At 35.3% G+C, this 19,908-nt stretch overlaps 1 protein-coding gene across 10 annotated transcripts in view; it reads right to left on the bottom strand.

Annotated features, from left to right (window-relative positions):
- AGTPBP1 (ATP/GTP binding carboxypeptidase 1) overlaps nt 1-19,908 on the bottom strand; it is a 106,255-nt gene that overhangs the window by 65,081 nt on the left and 21,266 nt on the right. For all 10 annotated transcript variants that reach the window (XR_008463934.1, XR_008463935.1, XM_054186815.1 and 7 more), the window contains 15 exons: nt 18,125-18,255; nt 17,481-17,548; nt 17,011-17,074; nt 16,519-16,665; nt 16,107-16,238; nt 14,085-14,178; nt 12,544-12,581; nt 10,863-11,071; nt 10,144-10,321; nt 7,744-7,841; nt 6,608-6,724; nt 5,248-5,957; nt 1,699-1,782; nt 1,272-1,358; nt 1,035-1,183 (listed from right to left, as the gene is read on the bottom strand). Coding sequence is in view for 8 of the 10 variants with exons in the window: in XM_054186815.1 (XP_054042790.1) it covers nt 1,035-1,183; nt 1,272-1,358; nt 1,699-1,782; nt 5,248-5,957; nt 6,608-6,724; nt 7,744-7,841; nt 10,144-10,321; nt 10,863-11,071; nt 12,544-12,581; nt 14,085-14,178; nt 16,107-16,238; nt 16,519-16,665; nt 17,011-17,074; nt 17,481-17,548; nt 18,125-18,255 (2,306 nt within the window). In the remaining 2 variants the exon portion in view is untranslated. The remainder of the gene's footprint in view (nt 1-1,034; nt 1,184-1,271; nt 1,359-1,698; nt 1,783-5,247; nt 5,958-6,607; nt 6,725-7,743; nt 7,842-10,143; nt 10,322-10,862; nt 11,072-12,543; nt 12,582-14,084; nt 14,179-16,106; nt 16,239-16,518; nt 16,666-17,010; nt 17,075-17,480; nt 17,549-18,124; nt 18,256-19,908) is intronic.

The following is a 19,908-nucleotide window of genomic DNA, read 5'->3' as shown; positions in this document are numbered from 1 at the left end:
CTAACATTTGCATTTTTTGGAGGGTGTACTTCAGTTAATATTAAGTATAACTGAGTTGAATACTTAATATGAAGTTCGAGTAGAAAATAATACCTATTAATTGAACCTCATTTACTAGTTAGATAATTAGCCAAATACATTGAATGATTCAATTAAAACAAAAGTAACTATCAGGTAACCATATGCAACATATGAATGAAGATCTAAGGTGACTGATGAAGATTAGTAAATAATTTCAAAGCATCTGGTCAAGCTACCTGGTATTCTTGGATTTTATCAATGTGAACTGTTCAATTATGACAAAGAATAATATGATGTTACTCTATTCCAAGAGTTTGAGGTTGGGGGTGGGGAAAGAGGAGGTTCTCCTCCTCTTTCTTAAAGGATGAATTTCAGAAAACACAGCAGAAAAAAAAAAACCCTCACAAAACAAATGGGTTTAAGTTGAATGGCACACACACCACACTCCCTGCCTCTGACAAGTGAAAGAAAGGCCTATTCAGTAAGCCAGTACTTTTGAATGAGGTACAAACAGCAAACATTACTCATTGGAGACAAGGGTCACCTATGAAGCCCAACATTTCAAAGGAGACTTACTTTTCCTTCTCAAATAACGTGCCTCTCTTCCCATCAATAAGACAAAACAGTTTGAGAATGTCTTCGCTTACTTTCACATTTGAAAACACACCTCTATGCAGAAAGGGATCGATGATGACAGCTGTCATTCCTCCTGCAGCTGTGTTGTTCAACAGGCTTTGGTATTGTCACACTAGTGGTCTTAGGATAAATTTTAGCTGCAGCCACCAGCAGATTTCTTCTGCTTTGGCCTCACTTACAACTAAACTTCATTTTAAAAACTGAATGCCACTGTTTTAAGACACTTTCTTTTAAAATTAAATTTGTCAAAATATTTTCTAGTAATACTGTTAAAAAAGAATCTGATCTGACAACGTGAATATGCTACTGATCCTGAACTCTCTAGCACAGATATTTTTCTATGAATTTCTTCTCAAAATATGGGAAATGCATCTTACCGTAGTTAAACTGACTGTTTGACTTTTCACAGTTGATGATGTTAAATCGGTAACCAATGCCAGTTTTCATTCCACTGACTTCAAAGTAAAACCATTGATGATAATGATTGCTATTTATATCCGAGTTCAGTATTAGATCATACTCATTTCTAAAGATTAACAAAAACAAATCAATCTTTTTTTAAGGAGCAGAAATAAAAGGCCTTAAGTGTGAAAAGAAGAGTTGAAATATCTTACTTTCTGATCTGAATAACTTTGCGTAGGTTTCCAGATTCAAATTTGGAATTAAACTTCAAAACATCTGCTTCCTCTGGTATTGAAAAACTATAAATAGAAAAAGAAAAGGGACCAAAATTAATAAAAAAAAAATTAACTAAACCAAACCCATTAAGTCTATTTTAGCCCTAACTTGGTAATTTAGAAATTATTTTGAACCTTCTTCTAAATACAGCCTGGATAGCAGAAACGCTGTTAACACCAGATGAAACTTTCACTGAAGTCTGTCCCAGTGCTCTGCCACCCTCAAAGTAAAGAAGTTACTTCTCATGTTTAGGTGGAACTTCAATAATAGTACTGCTTTAAGTTTTACAGATGATACCACAGAGAAAGTAGAACAGGGTTAGAGTATTTGCTGAATATTGTTTTCAGAAGGGTAAAAACGTACCTCAAATTATCAAGGTCATACACAACTCTGTCTATAATGTCATTTTGATGAATCAGTCTTTCAATATCTTGAGAGATTTTTGTCCTAAAATAAAAAACAGCGTTAACATTTAAATTGTTGCATACTATTTCCAATTACAAAAGAGGAATTACCTCATACAACAATGTAAACCAACAAAGCTGACATGAAGACAGTGGGACAGATTTTCAGAGAGACCTCAGCCTCACCCCCACTTATGTGCACAAACTGTAAGTGTACTTAAGTTTAAATACCTGCATTCACAGCTGCCTGAGTCTGATATTTGTATGTGAGGGAACTGAGTTTTCATGCACACGACCCCACTGGGTTTTATCGTATGGAAAAAAAGATGCACCATTTCATACTTTATAGTAGAAGCAGGAATTACTCAAACATTACTTATGTTAATGCTTTAATCCAGGACAGCTCTCGATAACATTAGTAACTTACATGAGTCCTACCATAACTAAAATTAAAGAGTTTTAGAGAGTAGGTCGTGCAGTGAGTGTGTTAGTGCACTAGCTTTTCACCTCTGGAGATATAGGTTCATTTATCAACTAGGTAACAAATAAGAATGAATTTGGTGATGTCAGCCAAATGTCAGGTGTATGCTTATCCAGATCATAAAACCATTGCACAACTGGTAGTATCTAGGTCCTGGTTTGGAAAAGTAAGAATGTGTTGCAGTTCAAGAATGAAATATAGTGGCAGAGCTGTGTGGAAAAGCTTGCACAGCACCTGCAATAAGAAGAAAAGGAGGCAGATTAACAATGAATAATACAGGAACACAGTGGTAAAGTACGTTCAGGCGTAAGGAGGTAAGTGCACAACTCTAGGGCCTCTTATTAAATTAAAACCAACTGGAAAAGACAACAAGTCACAAGTCCAAGGTACTGACAAAACTGTAAAGAGGCTGACTCACCACAATCTATCTGATCAGCTTCAGCTCAGAGCAGAACTACAGATTTTTGATCTTGAGCAACTCCTTAGATCTCAGAATGACCTCAGCTCTAAAGGGTCATAATACTTCCTATCATCACAGGAGTTTAGCCAAGACAAAATCCATTAATGAATGTCAGGCATTGAAATACCACAGTAATAACTAATGTAGAAAAAAGGAAAGAAGAAGTGGTGTTCAAGATGCACACAAAAAGGAAAAGTAGTAGCAGACATTTTCAGGTTCCAAAAATTCAAGAGAAAAGAGAAGCTACTTTAAGGTAATTAAAGGAAAAAATATAAACACAACACTGTTGATGTGGAGTTTTGTGTTCATAGATTAGTCCTTTGTGGATCCTGATTTACCTGATGATCACTTTTAAGTGTCAGATGATCAGAAAATACTAAAGTGACTAGAAAATACTAAAGTGTATAGCATAAACCAACCTAAAATATTAAGGAATGGTAAAAAGTAGGAATTTAAACTCAGATTTATAGGATATTGAATTATGTAACAATTTTCTTCCCTAAAAGGTAGAATAATATAAAACACTTCAGTTATTCTCAAGTATATTTTTCCAAAAAAAACAGCAATTTGCTGAGACATTTGGTGAAAATTACATATTACTAAATGTAAATGAAAAAGCAAAAGCACTCCAAAGCACAAATTCAAAAACATTGAGTCTCCTAGCATACTGCAAAACTGAAAAAAACTCCCCAAACTCCATGCCCCATTTATCTAATAAAACTAAAAAGAAAACCCACTAACTCCCCACCTCAGCCCCCCATAACATTTTCTTAAATTACAAGGATGCATTAAGGCAACAATTTGTTTTCTAAGAAAACTTAGCTGCTGACTAGTAACTAACTGCTTACATTAAGGAGAATGTAAATCCCACTGGATGCCAAACGAATTTGGACACAGCTTTGTAAGAGACTTAAAAGCGCCTCCATGTCCCTGACCAAACTCATTTCACCACGTTCCCATAAATTTCTAAAAAGGTTAAGCCCTTTTTAAATGGGTTGCCTTCTCAGAAGTTTGTTACATTGCAGTAACAAGACTGAGTCATTTGTAGAAAAGTGAATTCTTAGAACAGTGTAACTTCAAAAGGTGATACAGGATTTTTGATTTAAGTTTAGCAATATTACGGGGTATTTCACTCTTGTTTCACACAAGACCTAAAAATGTTACTTTCAACCTAGAAAATGCAACAAAAATAAACCATTTTAAAGTTAAAATACAACGTACTCTGGAATTATGTTCACAGTTTAGAAATCAGCTTTACATATAACCACACAAGTGGGTTTGTTGGTTAAAAGTCAGACTTAATACAGTGCTTTAAATTTGAAGAAGGAGCACTGGAATGATGAATTTTATCTGACTTCACTCAATTTTACTCAGGAAAGTTTAGAATTATGAAGTCCTACAAAAATATACATGAAGATTTGCAAGATTTTCTTAAAATGCAGTTCTAGGTGATTTCTGACTCAAAAGTATCTCCCTTCTAAATCAGCTGAATTTATCTAAAAAGAAGCTTATAGGTAAGATTCTTGTCCTTCAACACTGAACCATGCCTTCTAGTAATGCTATATTCATTATGTCATTAGTGTTCCAACACTTGGTCATTTCACTAGGAAGATCACTTTTTTACAATGTGTGAAACAGCAAAAGATTTTAATTATACAGCCTAAAGACATTTAATCTCTTATCCATTTTAATAACTAAATGTAAATATGAAGAATCTCATGAAACTGGTTAAAGATATGAGTATAAAGCTGAAAGCATTCAATATAATAATTAAGGAAGTGGCAAGGTCTCATACCTACTATTACATGTTTTGATAACATGCTCATTTCTCTTTATAGTAACTTACTATGCATATGAGCCAGTTCTTCATACCACTCTGCAAATTATTCTGAAGAGTCACATCACCCTTCACCATATTCTAACATCTCTCAGTGAAGAAAAAAATGGGGGAGTTGATGTGTTAGTTTTTGTTGGTTTGTTTTATTTTTCATTCTGTGTTTATTGTGTGTCATTCTGCAGGACCTACCACCAACTGCATCCTCAGCATTTGCTACCTCTAAATCCTGTTATACTGCAAACGCTAAAGAACAGACACTTAGGTGTACTATTTTTTTAATTTTTCCCCACTACTTTTTCCTGAAAGATAGCTTTGTTAGCACAGCAAAGAGAAGAGCTGAAGTACCTTTAAACTACTAACTGTTCTATTTTTGCTAAGACCTGAAGGGAGCATTCAGGTGCTTTTTTGTGGTTTGTTTGTCGGGGATTTTTATGGGTTGTTTTGTTGTTTGGGTTTTTTTATTTTACAAACTACAAAATTTAGATGGGGACAGTGGGAAGGCAGAAAGGGAGACTATGAATTAAACTTAGTATTTAAAAACTGTATTACAGAATTAGCAATTACAGAATCAGATTGTGTCCTTGGTTTATGCCTTGGCATTGATCAACGCCCACTCACTGAAAACAGTTTTAGATGCCAAAGTAAACATTGTATATATGCCTCTTAATCTCATCCTAAAAACAGCTTCTCAAGGGAATGAAGACAACAAAAAAGAAGTATGGTAACTCACCTCTGCACCCCATATGGCCTTTCCAGAATAGGCTCCTTAAATGGGGGTGGAATATGGCCAAAATAATCTGGATAGGCCACTTCTGAGTATTCAGGAATAGACTTTGTGTTTTTTACCATTTCAATATAAAGATCACAGTCATGAACTGGTGATACATCAGAGACCTCAAGCATGATTTGTTCCCCTGATGAACTAGATCTGGAATCCTCCTCCTCTGAATCCACTCCAGTGCAGCAGAGTTTTCCCAGCTGGACAGATGATCCTTCAAAGAGGCTACTTCCACAGGGTGAAACATGTTCACAAGGTTTACTAAAAGCAGGTGTGGTAAGGATAGTTTTGCTTTCCTTCTTTATTACACACCCTGTACCATAATACTGATCATTTTTTGCACTGTTCTGCAGACTGATTCTGTCCAAGCCTTTCACAATTTCTTGGCTTAGACACTGGCATGATGGAAGCAGGCTTCTTTGATCATTTTGCTGATGTAAACTACTGTCTTTGATACTATCTTTCTTTGGTAGTTCCAGAAAGGCTGGCCTTCTATTGCATTCCTCTGTCAATAAAGGATTACTCTCCTTCAAAGCAACTCCTTTTGTTGTTTGGTTTGCTTCAACACAGTGCTCCTCTCCTGCTGTAGGAACAACAATAGGTCCACTCAGATTTGCATCAGGTACAAAAGGCTTTGGTTCCTTGGAAACTAAGTCATATTCCTTAAAAAACAAAAGGGAAAAAAATAATAGAAAGATTTATTTAAACAAAATGCAACACAACAAAATCTAAACAGTTCCTAAAGTTTTATTTATACTAGAAACCTTTCTCTTTCATTGTTCCTGAGGTATGTTTTGCAATAATCCAAAATAAGTGTAATTAAAAGACAACAGTTATCATGTTTTAAACTTACATAAACATAGTGATGAAGTTTCAGCTTTTATAAGAAGATAGTGTCAAAACAATAAACAAGTAGTTCATCAATAACAAATTACCAAATCAATGCGATTCCCCAGACATTTTAACCAACTACTTTAAAGAGGTACACAGCATTTAAGGAAATACCTAATACAATTAATCTTTGTCAGAAATCTTGTATTCTTTCTCATTATTTTACTTTCTACTGTGTGCAGTAATCCGACCTCAGAAAACAGGTTTCCTTTCTACCTGCCCACAGTACCCTTCTCAGTCAGATTAAAGTAACCCATAACATTTAACTAGTAACTCACTACGTAGCACACTCACACTAGGATCTAGAACTTCAGACTCTTATTTTTTGGTTCAAGGAAATATCCACCAAAAAAGAATGTCAAAGCGTTTCCCAGAGTCAACCCATCATGATGAGGAATGCCCTGGGAATCATATACTTTACCTGAAAGTTTTCTGAAAGTTCTGGGAAAAATTGCTCATACATTTTCAGTTCTTCTATGGGTCTTCCCAATTCCTGTCTAGGTTTCAGTTTATTAATATCAGTCTCAATATCATCATTCTGAAAGAGCACCAGAACAAATTAATCATGCATCTAGAATCAGTGAACTTCTAAAATAATTACTTTCACCTTTTACTTCTGACATGGCTATGCTTTAAAAGCTGAATATCACTATTCTAAAATTAGCTGAACTGCAGCTCTTACCATGAAGCTTTAAGCAGCTAAGTTTTATTAGTGTGCCAGAGGCTCCATTTCAACAGATTACAAAAAATCTGAATTTTCTTGCTTTCATCCAAATATATTATGCATAGACATCAGACTATACTTCACATGAGATCTGTGCATAATCCAACTATTGCAACCTAGAATGTGGAGATTTCATCTGACCACAGTGACAAATGAATAACTGCTTCTATGGAAGATACTCTCTTCATCGGGGCTTGACTACCTTGAATAAAATTTGTCATTCCAGTCCATGGACAGACAATTCAATTAACTCCTGAATATACGTAACATAAAAACAGAATAAGGTAGTTCTGACCAAATGTCCTTTCATGTCCTGACTGGCAGCTGGAGAGCAAAGTAAGGCCCTCCTAAAGTGATACAACAGTGAGAGGTCTGATCCCTACCTCTACAGTTGGCTGAACTTCAAAGTTACCTCGCTGAAACACTGACCTAGGCAATCCCAGTCCAGAATGACGGGAAAAGCTAAAGCAGCTCCTACATACTCAGCAGCTTAGGTGGGACGAGCGAGCTGAGAGAAATAAAAGTTGAGAACAGAGCACTGCTAAAAGAGTTTCCAGTTCTGTTGCACTGTACTCCAGACACAAGAAGTGTGAAGCAAACAGGCTTTGATAAAAATATTGAAGCAATCTGAACAACAAAGGTTGGTATCTTCACGCAGCACCCACCCTCCTCAAGTTTCAGGAGCTTTTTTAATTTTAGAAATTGACTGGAAAACCTCCTCAAAGTCCTTTTAACACTTAAAACATATGGCTGTATACATGATTCAAGCAACTTAAAAAAATTAAAAAACTGTTATGCCTGATTTTTGCCTGTTAATTTTGTTTCATACCAACCTTAAAATGTTGGTCCTTGTCATCATCATTTTCGGTTTCAAGTTCTGATTCTGTTTCAATATCATCGTTATCATCACTTTCATCTACTACGTCATCCACTAAGACACAAAAAAGTTTTGTAAAGCAGATTATACATTTAAACCAATAAACATGCTCAAAAAATTTAAATATCTATGTTCTGTGTTTCTTTTTTTTACGTACCACTTCAAAAAACTGTGAAAACCAACTAGTAAACATCAATTACTACTACCAGATTTACAAAACAAAATGCTTGTTTGACAATAACGCAGACTCATTTTACTATATTTCCATGTAGTTTTAAGTCAAAACAAAGATCTCTGGTTTAAACGCAGCAAAACAAAACCAAAAAACACCCAACATGCCCCCCACCCAAAAAAGCCCAGCAAGACAGCAGATGGCCATTAGAATTACTTCACAAAGCAGATGTGCCAAGAACATCTCAGCATGGCTTGAGGTCAGCACAAGATGAGATGGTTCTAACACCTTTTCCCAAAGTAAGTAATGACAACCATGTCCAAACAACAAAAAGTGAGGTTTCAGCAGCTTTTAGTTGTGGCAGCTAGTAATGACCCAGTATCACAGAACAGTGGGACAAAGTACCCTCTTCACCTTTTTTGTCTCACTTAAATGGGGACTAACAATTAAAAAAAAAAAAAAAAAAACCACAAAAATGAGAAACATATCACTGGAGATTCAACCAGTAAGGAAGACACTCATGGAGAGTGGTCACTGCAACTGCTTAGCATGGACAGGTTGGGAACTAAATTTTACCCCCAAAACATACAGTGACGTGTTATTTTTTAGACATGTTATTTTTTAGACTATTTGGACACTAATGACTAATTTCTACTTGAGTTAGAGACCCAGTGCATTGAAGGATTTAGGACTTCATCCTTTTTCAATAAACAAAAACAAGGGGAAGCAAACTCATTTTTTACATGAGTAAGAAGAATTAAGCTAATTTCCTAATATGTGGAAGTGGGCATCAGCTGGTTATTCTGGCAGATGTACTGATTACTAGTGGCAAATTTCATCTTTTTCTAGAAATCTCATGTGGTTTGAGTGCTGGTGTTTTTTTGTTATGTTTTCTGAAAGAGTGTTTTCCAGTTTTCCATGCAGGAAATTTGTTGACTGTCAGTAAAAGGCTCACTCAGAGGTTTACAAATTATACTGATTCTCTAGTGCATTCAGAATGATTACGTGTATTGCTTTTACAATGCCACCTATACAAGATTATACTTATAATAAATTCAGAGCTGTACCACCCCAACAGTCTACGTGTCTTTTAATACAGACATTTTTCCTTAAAAAGAAAATCCTATGCATCCTATTTCCTTAGGTTTTTCACTACTCTTTTTTAGCAGATAACAGACTCATTTAAAAAAAAAAAACCCAAAACTAGTAGTCTTCAATAAAATACGAAGTTTATAAATACTACATTAAGTAGAGGCTAAATTTCTGTGGATTTTGGAACACATTTCTAATCTATTTTCTACTTTGAAGATAAAACATAAACAAACTCTAAGCTCCTGCAGTTTGAGTCTGACCCATGTGAACCCCAATCGGATAGCTGCCTTCTTTCAGACTACGACCACATTTTGTTTCACGAGATACTGTGAATAAGAAGATACTGAAAAGTCTGACTTTGCCTCTTCATTTTAGAGTAACTTTCTGACAGCAACTTCATCAGTTGCTTACCCAGGTACCAAGCTGTTTCACCATATCTGAAAATGCATTAAACATTAATTATCCAAAAATAATGAAAGGTGTTCACAATGGGATGAATCTATTTCTTACAAAGCACCATACAAATACATTGCAGACAAGTGTTGCCCAAGAGCCTGCAAAAGTCCAAGAAAGCAGCTCTACTTTTCTCATCATGCAAATGAAGGAATAACCACAATAATCTAAAAAACAATGCCTCAAATGGCACATGTTAATCTAAATTCACTACATGCAGTTTATCAGAGTAACAGAATGAAATCAAGGAACATGCACTCCTGCAAAACAGGATGCACACTACATTACATTTTATATAGCAGCATGTATATAATAAGTGGGTTAAAAAGAAAGACCATTTAAGTTTGTAGACTAGTATGTACAGCCTGCGCTTTAGACTTCAGAGTTTGATGAACACCACATTTTAGTTCCTGTTTTGTATCTCAGAAACATAACCACAAGTGTAGACAGAATTTTCATCAGTTAAAACTTAACATCAGAAATTGGTGCTCTACGCTAACAGTCACAGACCCTTTGCCAGCTGAGACGAGTCTCAGAGTCCAAGTTTTAGTGGAGAACACAAATAACTGCAATTGATTCCACCTTACATAAAGCAATGTTAGACATACTCAAAGACAAAATATTACAAAACTACCATACCATCGGGAGGCAAATTGTACAGCTGAGCCACAGGACCACTGGCAGGAATAACTGGGAGTTGGAAATGGAAAGCACTTTTAATAGTTGGTAAAGGAAGACGATTTTTAGGAAAACATTTTCTCATTATTAGGCTGGATGTGTTGACAAGGGGATCAAGAGTTCTTACTGCAAGGCACTCCTATTAACAGGAAGACAAAAGAAAAGTACCTCTCAAACTAATAGTCAAACTACATTTGTTTTACAGATTTGTTTTACAGATTACCCATGGCAGGGGGGTTGGAACTAGATGATCTTTAAGGTCCCTTCCAACCCAAACCATTCTATGATTCTATGATTTCTAGAATTCACTAATAGAAAAGTATTTTGTTTACAATAAATTTTACTATTGTCTCCTTCAAAGGCCAGAAGAACTTCAACCAACTCAAATTCACGTTTATTAAAAACCCAAACTTCAAAATTAAAATACTTTGCCCCCCCACCTTTTTAAATTAAATTCAACAACCCCTCCTAGAAATAGTCACAGCCAAATAATACCAAACATGAATTAAATTCTGTTTTTTCATTCCACTTAAGTCAAGTACAGAAAATAATCCTTATCCCCATAATCAGGAATGGCTATGAATATCATTAAAAGAACTGTAACAAATCTGAGGACAGGAGTTTTAAAGCTGAAGACGCAAAACCAACAATACCAAAGAAAACAACTGAGATAAACTTACTTGTGAAGTGTTGTAAAGAATTTTCATCCCATTGGCATCAATGAATGCCTTTCTTCCCAATTTGATGTTTGTAACGCTTTTAATGCACTGTAAAACTCCTTTCCGTATCAGCATGTATCTGTGTCGACTATCATGACGGTGCCAATCAACATAAATCGTTAAAAGCACCTGCACATATCCTCTGTCCACTGCTCTCCTGGCATTTGTTTCTTTATAAAAAAAGTTAGGAAAGAAAATTAAAAATTGCCCAATGACTTCAATATCATTTCCCAATCAATGTTAAAATTATTCTTTTTTACCCAAGTAACTGAGTTGTTTCATTTAAAGTAGTATTTTAGCCACTCTTTGCGAATTTTACATCAACCTAAACAGAAATGACTGAATAACTGAGGCCAGTAGTCCACACTTCATTCTTCATAATAACATTTCATGTCATTTATGCACACATTTAAGTGTGCATTACACTTAAAGGTAATTGTAAGATACTGTCAGCTAGCAAATTAAAAAAAAAAAGTGTTTCTATAAAGCATATCTATCTCTATCCACACACACTGGGTAGCTACAAGACTTGAAACAAACTTCTTACCGTTTGTAATCCATACAGTTTTGCAGCAGTTATCACTCAGATTTGATAAACTCAAAATACCTCTATCCCAAATACTGGATAATCAGTATGACAACTGGACTCTACACATCAGAGATTAGTGGTTTTACAAAAAGATTTACTTACGTAAAGTGTGGGAAGTTACCTTCTACTTCAAAGACACACCTTTTCAACATTTTATTTCTTTCCCAAACATTAAAATTTAACTGCCAATTTAAAGAACAGAATACTGACAATAATTTGGAAATATTTCTTTCCCTAAATTTCCTAAGGAGAAATTCTAAAATTGGTAAATACACACGTCTGTAAGACCAAGGTATCACAATGATAAAACAAGGGAAAACTCTGCACCCTGTAACAATCGGTACAGAAGTTTCCTGTCATTTGCCTGAAATAGTTTTCTGCAAATCTAATCAGGCCTCAGTTCTCATCCAACTCCTAGGAATGCTGTAGCTTTTATACAACCGTTTGAAGAGAACGAGTTTTTAATTCCTTCTCAGTTACAGTCCTGGTGCAAAATCTGCATAGATGACATTTGTCAGGAGCCACTGCTGATGGCCAAGACAGCCAGCGTCTGGGAACACACCATCATGTCATTAGCCTTGGTTCCACTTCGTGAGCATCACTGACAGACTTGTCATTAGGACCCAAGACCTAATTACTCAGAAAGGTACCTGAAGAAACCCTGTTTTTTCTCCTGCCATCCAACAGATATTTTTGGATGTACATATAAAGAAGATGGACAGGAGTTAAGCTACAGATATCTGTTACTGAAGGGCTGAGATGAGTGACTGTAAAAGGCTATTTCTCCACCTTGGATCCAGACCAGTTCTGCAGAAGCAGTGCAGCATTTCTGCTGCGTAACTGAGGAAGAGACAGTAACTAAACATATTATGTATGTACCACGCAAATACTAAAGCACCAGAGATTACAGATAAAACTTTAGCCTTATTTCAAATTTCCTAGCCTTGATTTTGTTTTGGCCACAGACTTAATTTTAGTTTTACTCTGAGTGTATATATACACACACCCACACCTCTCTCTCAACTAGACAAACAGTTTCTTGTAGTCACTTACTTGATTTTAGCAATGCAGCAAGTGTGTCTAAAGCAACCCTGTCAACATAACAAGAAAAGTCAAAACAACAACCAACCAATAAACTTAATCTACAACGCTATAAATCTATACAAAATATTTACTGCTAACAGATTTATTTAGCATCTATCCCCATGTTTTCCTGCTTGCACTGTATCACAGACTTTGCTTTTAAAATTTGATTTTACTAAAATATCATGCATCTCTGCTATACCTGAAGTCTGATGGTGAAATTTAAAACCATCAGTGTAATCGGCTATACAAACTTTCAGCCTTTGCAAAAAAAAAAAAACCCACCTTAAGTGACAATGTAATGTTTATGAACCATACTCAATGGATGAGATACTTCTGAAACTCATGTTTTTACGTTAGCAGCAGAACAAGTACTTCCACAAAGTAAAGGATACTATTTTAGAAAAGCATAGGTCAAAACTGGCAGTGTATGAATATATTGAGGAGTAATGACCATCAATCTATACTACAGCATAAGATTGTGAGCACAAGATCTTTCCTGTACACAAAGATCTTGTCTCAATTAACTCAAGATGTACAACTAGAAAACATATCTACTTATCTTTAATCTCTTTGTAAAAAGAGACTTCACGCATCTGATCTTAGACCATAAACAAGGGTATCACGACTACTCACATCATGGAATAGTAAGTTCATATGTCTATTTTTAGCTGGGGCTTTAAGGGGCAGGGCATTTTTTTTAAAAAGATATTCCAGTGACCACAAATACCAGATTTAGATAACATAACACTATTTCTTTTGTACTGAAGTTAGAATATGAACAACATGAGATTATTAATTTGCTAACCAGATGAAAAATTCAGTTTTCCATAGCTATGTACTTCAAAAGCGTGGTAGTGTACCCAGAAAGGGCTATCTCCAGTTAGATCCACTTATCTATTTTTACCCTAAATTCACTTAAAAAAAAGAAAAAAAAAAAAAAGAAAAATATATGGTTGGGGGTGGAACTAAAGTCACCACTTCAAGGTACACAGTGAATTTGTTGGTTTTTTTAAAAACACAACAGCCCACTAGACAGATATTGCTTGTGATTCCTACTGTATGTTTTATGTTTTTGCTTTGAGAGTCTACAACTGATTTAAGTAAAACAGAAAGAAAATTCTATTACAAAATAAAACAGACAGTGTCACTCTACAAACACAAGGGAGATGTGGGAGCCAATTCAACAAATTGAAAAACAATGGGATTGTCTTTATCGGTTTGTCCTGATTTGGGAATAACCATGGTACAGTTTCCATGCAGGAACATTAGAGACAAAAAATAACATTTATATTCTTTTACCAGTACTATAACTAGACATTCAAATATTTTGTATGACTCTACTGGGTAAAATTAAACTGTCAGATCTGTGGTTCTCCTTCCCACCTCCCTTTACTGTAACTTTCAAATATGAGTTAATTTTATTTCTCTAATATTATTTTTCATTTAAAAGTAAGTTTTGAAACATATCTAAGGTTTTCCATATACTATATTAAAGAAACCTTACTTACTTCATAAGGCTAGTGTTCTTTTTAGTAAAAGGGCCAATGATCTTAAACATCAATTCTACTACTCCATTCTTTCCCAAGGACACTGCATTTACAGCTGTAAGAGTTAAAACCATTTTAAGAGTTAAATCCATTTTAAGGTAATGTAATAAGAAAGGCAACAGCAAAAATCAATATACTCAAACTAAAATCCATGTGATCTTATTTTGAAGTACAAAACAGTTAGACACGTTTATGCTTTAAGACATACAACGACAAGCAGGCACTACACATAATGTGATAATCCAATCCTGATAACTCTTGGAAAAGAACCAAAAAGATTATTACTTTACAAATAAAATCATGTACTACTTCCAATGCATGCTTCTACTTTCTTTGTTATTAAGACATAAAAAGAATTTTCTTTAAAAAAAAAAAAAATCCCACAGCTTATCAAGACAGCAGGATTTTTAAAATTTCAAGTCTAATAAGTTTATGACTTGCTATTATCCTTCAGTATCAGGACAGATGAGTATGTCCACCAGGATTTGAAAGTCAAGCGTTCACTGTAAGATTTAGGAATGCCAATTGGTATAAGTTTTGCTGAGCTACTCACTATGCATGTATGTTATCAGGAAAAAAAAAAACTGTAAAAATAATCTACTTGAAAGGGAGCAACTCAACAGAAATTATGCTAAATCCTACGTTCAGGGAACACACGCTGGATGGACGTATGGCTGAAGTCCAACGCCTACTGAAAATATGAACTGCTGAAACAGGCATAGAAATTCAGTTCCCAACTGTGTTTAGCAACATGTAGGCCTAACAAAGTATGAAGACAGCAAATAAGAATTAACTTCAACCTAACAAATGCTATTAGTAGTGTAGAATTTAGTACTTGAACCCAAGCTGCAATTTCATGATCATTAGCAGCAACACTACACCACTAGAATCTAAGAAAAGTAAGGACTCTATTCTGGTAGCAAATGCACACACACTTTAAATAGTACTACTCATAGGAATGTAATAAGCTACTAAGTTTTCTGTTTATAAGGAGAAGGAAACACAGAAAAATAGAAATAATCTAAGCAGAATCCGAATTAAAGACTCAGTTCAATTTCCCATTTTAGGGATGTAGCAAGTTTTCAGCTAAGCTATGCAACTACCTGTATTAAACTCTTCCATTTAGAAGGATTTTACCTCATTATTAGACAGTTCAACAGAAATAAAGCTTCCACATTTAAAAAGTACTGGGATTTATGAATTACAGGTGTTCATGCAAATGTCCTTAAAACATAATCTTACAGATCATCAAATCAATTCTCTTGGAGGAACATGGTTATGTTTTCAGTTTCTTGCACTTATTTAAGAGGTTTAATGGTCATTTTCAACTCAAAGGAAAAACTCCAGAGCATCTAACTGACCGTAGAGATACAGCAAGAACCACACTATTTTCATCAACTTTCTAATGCCTGTCCAAACAAAAAATTAAGCTCTTATGGAAAAATATTAGTCCAACAGTAGGGCACTACAACACAAGGAATAAGGGAAACGTTAAATAAAGAAATAAAATATTTCCAGTGTGAACGAAGTTTTACGTTAGCAATCAAGAATAAAATAAAATTATAAAAGCAAAAAAATCATGAACATGTACAATAAAGAGAATTATTATTTAATCTAAAGTGCTTTTGCACACAATGTTATCATTTCTGGTTTCGATCTTAAATCATCAGCATTTATGCAAATTAGATGACTCAAAATTCTGGACATCCAAGAGCACTGGTTAAACACCCCCCAACTATATATATATATATACATACATATATATATGTACACACAGACTGAACAAAAAACAAAGATACACAAGAAGTACAAACATGCTTCACAGCTTTTATTAGAATTTAAGCAATTCTACAATATCAAAAGCAAATTCTCAGATAAAAATAATTATTTTAAACTTCTAACATTAGATCCAATATTTTAACCATATCCAGGTAAAAAACTTTATATTACATGGGAAAGAAAATAATTATCATCTATACTTACAGTTAGTTGAGTAAACTCTTAATACCTGAAGACATGGCAATATTAGCTTGTGGTTCTGCAAATTCTGCTTCACTAAATTCAATGATATATTTAGGGCACCATTAATTCTTGCTTTCATGCCAATCTTTTTGTCTGACATCAAAGAAATACAAGATCAATCACACTAATTTTGAAATTATTATAAAAAAATAAAAGTTAAATGAGCTGTGAATTCCTTCTACTTATAATATCAACTCTGCATATCTATTTTTCACCATTCTTTCCTCCCCTCTATTTTACTCCTCCTTTTGTTCTCCTCTATCAATTCTGAGTACGTGGAAGCTTACACAGTAATAGAAAGAAAAGTTTTCTTAAGTTTCAATTACAAAACTGTAAAGTATTAAGCCATATTACTTAAGTATATCATTATCACCTTTTGGACCAATTTTTGCAAGAAGACTATGAAGAAGCACCATTAATTCTTCATTTGGTGGAGAGTCTTTGCTGGCAGTCAAAAGCAGCTGCAATAAGATCTGTGTCCCTCCTTTAGTGACTAAGACGCTTGCTCTCCGACCGCCACCTAGAAATTAAAACTCAACTGATATCTCCGAAGGCAAAGAACAATTAAGTATCTAAGCTACAGTTATCATAAAGAAAGTCTTTAGAACAGCAATATTTTCTTCATATGTGACTGCAGTATACAAGAACATGCTGGACTTAGCAACATAAATTATTTGTGTATGATTATTTGAAATGTGACTTCATTCTTTATGTTCTTTTTATTCTGCATATAAATCAGCTTTAGGAAATGTCAGAAACAAACAAACAAAAAAACCAAAACACATACACAAAAAAACAAAACCCCCAAAAGTCTGCAGAAGAATACAGGAATATAATCAGAAATTGCTCCTCAATGAAAACTTACCAACTGAGACTACCTCAATGAGAATATTCAATATATTTAGAATAGTCTGAGGATCTTTTGTATTCTGCAATAAAAACCAGAAAGATTTCTTTGCTTAATGGAGATGTCTAATACAGTGGTTTAGATACTGAAAGCTTGAAGAAACTGACATGACAAAATCAAACATAACTTAAGATGTGACCACCCAGGAAACCCACTACGCAGCCTGAATCAGCCACAAAACCAACTGAAACCTAGTTTGTAATATGGCATATTAATTAGAAGTGACAGCTGACAAATAATTTCTTAGAATATTTAAAAATAAGGGAGAGAAATTCTTAGGTAGGTCATTAGGTAGGACCATATCTAATCATTACAATCCTACACAAGTTTTGGAGACTAGCCAGGATAACATGTTTAATAATAAAAAGCCCAGCGATAAAACAAAAACTTGCTATGTACCCATAACTACACAGATTAAAAGGTTTTACCTCTAGGGTTGACAGGATAACTTCTATTCCAGTAGAGCCCTTAGAAGTCATCTCCTTCCTGGTTTTTTCTGCCAATGAAAAAAAAAAGACCATTTTTCTTTTAATATACTAGCTTGCAGAAAAAAAAGTGATGATATATCAGAAAGTGATCATTTTCATACCAGAAAATCTACACTGCAAATAAAAAAAAACTATTAAAAACTGCATATATGTATACAAAACTAACTGAAATAAGTACAAGACTTAAGGTATTTTAAAACTCATTTTTGCTTTCACTTGTCCAACAATCTTGTCATGCCCTAGAAAAAAAAAAACCAAACTGTAAAGACAAAAATCTGTAACAAAGCTCTCTTCCAGATAATTCTACTTCTCATATATAAACACACACATATATATACACACTGTGAATTATTACTTAAATTACTGCTATTTCACAATACAAAATGCACTTAATGTAACCAATACTATATCAGACAGCATTAAACATGGCCTTAAACAGGTAGTTTCAACAATCAGTGCAAAAATGGATGGATAATCAAGTTCACCAAACAGAAACAAAAATTCAAGAAAAGTCCATCAAGAAAGAAATACAAAAAGAAGCCTCAAAACAAAAACTACCAAAACCACAAAACTTAGATATTTACCTTGACTCTGAACCAGATGAAGGATCTTTGAGGTAACATATCTGGCATTGTCTGCTTCTCCTAATACAGAGTCCAAATTTAACTTCTCCAGCTGTGACAGCAGAGACATAGTCCGAGAACTGGTAGAAACGCTACAAGAAAGATTTTTTACATTCATTTTTGCATCTAGAACAGAGAAAAAACCCACCAGCCATAGAAACCCCATGTCAGATTAAGGGGAGTGGCTCCTTCACCTTCATATTTTATCTTGACTGGAAAACAGTCAAGTCTTAATTCTCCTTAATTCTGGCAAACTTACAGATTTTTCAAAGCCTGCATTGCAGCAGACTAATTATATATAACAGCATCTCCAAGAGCAAATGTAAACAGGGAAATCGGTTGCAGTAAATAAAAATCAAGATATAAGTACAAATGTTATTTATCTACGTCAATTAGAGTAACTTAATATAGTTTGTGTTACGTGCCAGGATACTGTATCAAACCTGCCATTCAAGGAAAAACTGGCTACAAACAGTCCCAAAGACTGTCTGCCTTAAAGGCTGGTGTTTCGGAAGTGAAAGAAAAAGTCTAGCATTCATGAAGTGAGCAAACCAGCACCCACTATTTTGAAGAAAAAAAGTTGGAAAGTGTTCAAAGCTATCATCAGAGTTTAGATTCATTTCGAACACAAGGGTATTTTGGCCTGACATCATAAAATCACCTTGAAAATTCATTTTAATATAAAAAACTATTTAAAACCAGCCATACAGGTGTTGCCCTCTATGTTAAGGAAGGGATAGAGTGTGATGTCCCTAAAGAACAGCCAAGAGGAAGTCGAAAGCTTATGCGCAGGAATTACAGACTGAGGCAACAAGGGGAACCTTGTGGTTGGTGTCTATACTACAGGCTGCCTGATCAAGGGGAACCTACTGATAAAGCCTTCTTCCTCCAGCTAAGGGAGGCATCACGCTCAAAGGCTCATGTCTTGCTAGGGGATTTCAACCACCCCAACATCTGCTAGAAAAGCAACATAGCGAGCTGTAGACAATCCAGGAGGTTCCTGGAGGGCATTGACAATAACTTCCTAAGACAGGAAATAGACAGCCCTACCTGAGGGGATGCCATACTGGACCTCATGGCCATCAATGCAAGTGAACTCATCAGGGATGTCAAGATCGGAGGCAGCCTGGGCTGTAGTGACCACACACTGGTGGAGTTCACAGTCCTGAGGGGTATGTGCCAGATCAAGAGCCTGGTCAGGACTCTGAATTTTAGGAAAGCAAATCTCCAGCTCTAGTTAATAGGACCCCCTAGGAAATGGTCCTCAGAGACAAGAGGACAGAACAGAGCTGGCAGATCTCCAAGGATACTTTCCATAAAGAACAAGAGCTCTCGATGCCCAGCTGTAAAAAATCAAGCAAGAAAGGGAAGAGACCAGCATGGCTGAGTTGGGACCTGCTGGTCAAACTAAAAGGCAAGAAGGAATTGCACAGGCAGTTCAAGCAGAATCAGGTGTCCTGGGAAGAGTTAGGGATGCTGCCCGGTTATGTAGGGATGAGGTCAGGAAGGCCAAGGCATGTCTGGAGCTGAGCTTGGCAAGGGATGCAAAGAATAATAAGAAGGGCTTCTACAGGTATGTCAACCAGAAAACGAAGGTTAAAGAAAGCATACCCTCCCTGATGACCAAGAACGGCAAACTAGTAACAACAGACTAGGAGAAGGCTGAAGTTCTCAACAACTTTTTTGCCTCGGTCTTCACTGCCAGCCTTTCTCTCCTCGCGCCTCACAAGTTGAAGGAACACAAG

This window comes from Rissa tridactyla, chromosome Z, assembly GCF_028500815.1.
Source record: "Rissa tridactyla isolate bRisTri1 chromosome Z, bRisTri1.patW.cur.20221130, whole genome shotgun sequence".
NCBI classification, from domain to species: Eukaryota; Metazoa; Chordata; class Aves; order Charadriiformes; family Laridae; genus Rissa; species Rissa tridactyla.
This window is presented reverse-complemented; position numbering and strand designations above follow the sequence as displayed.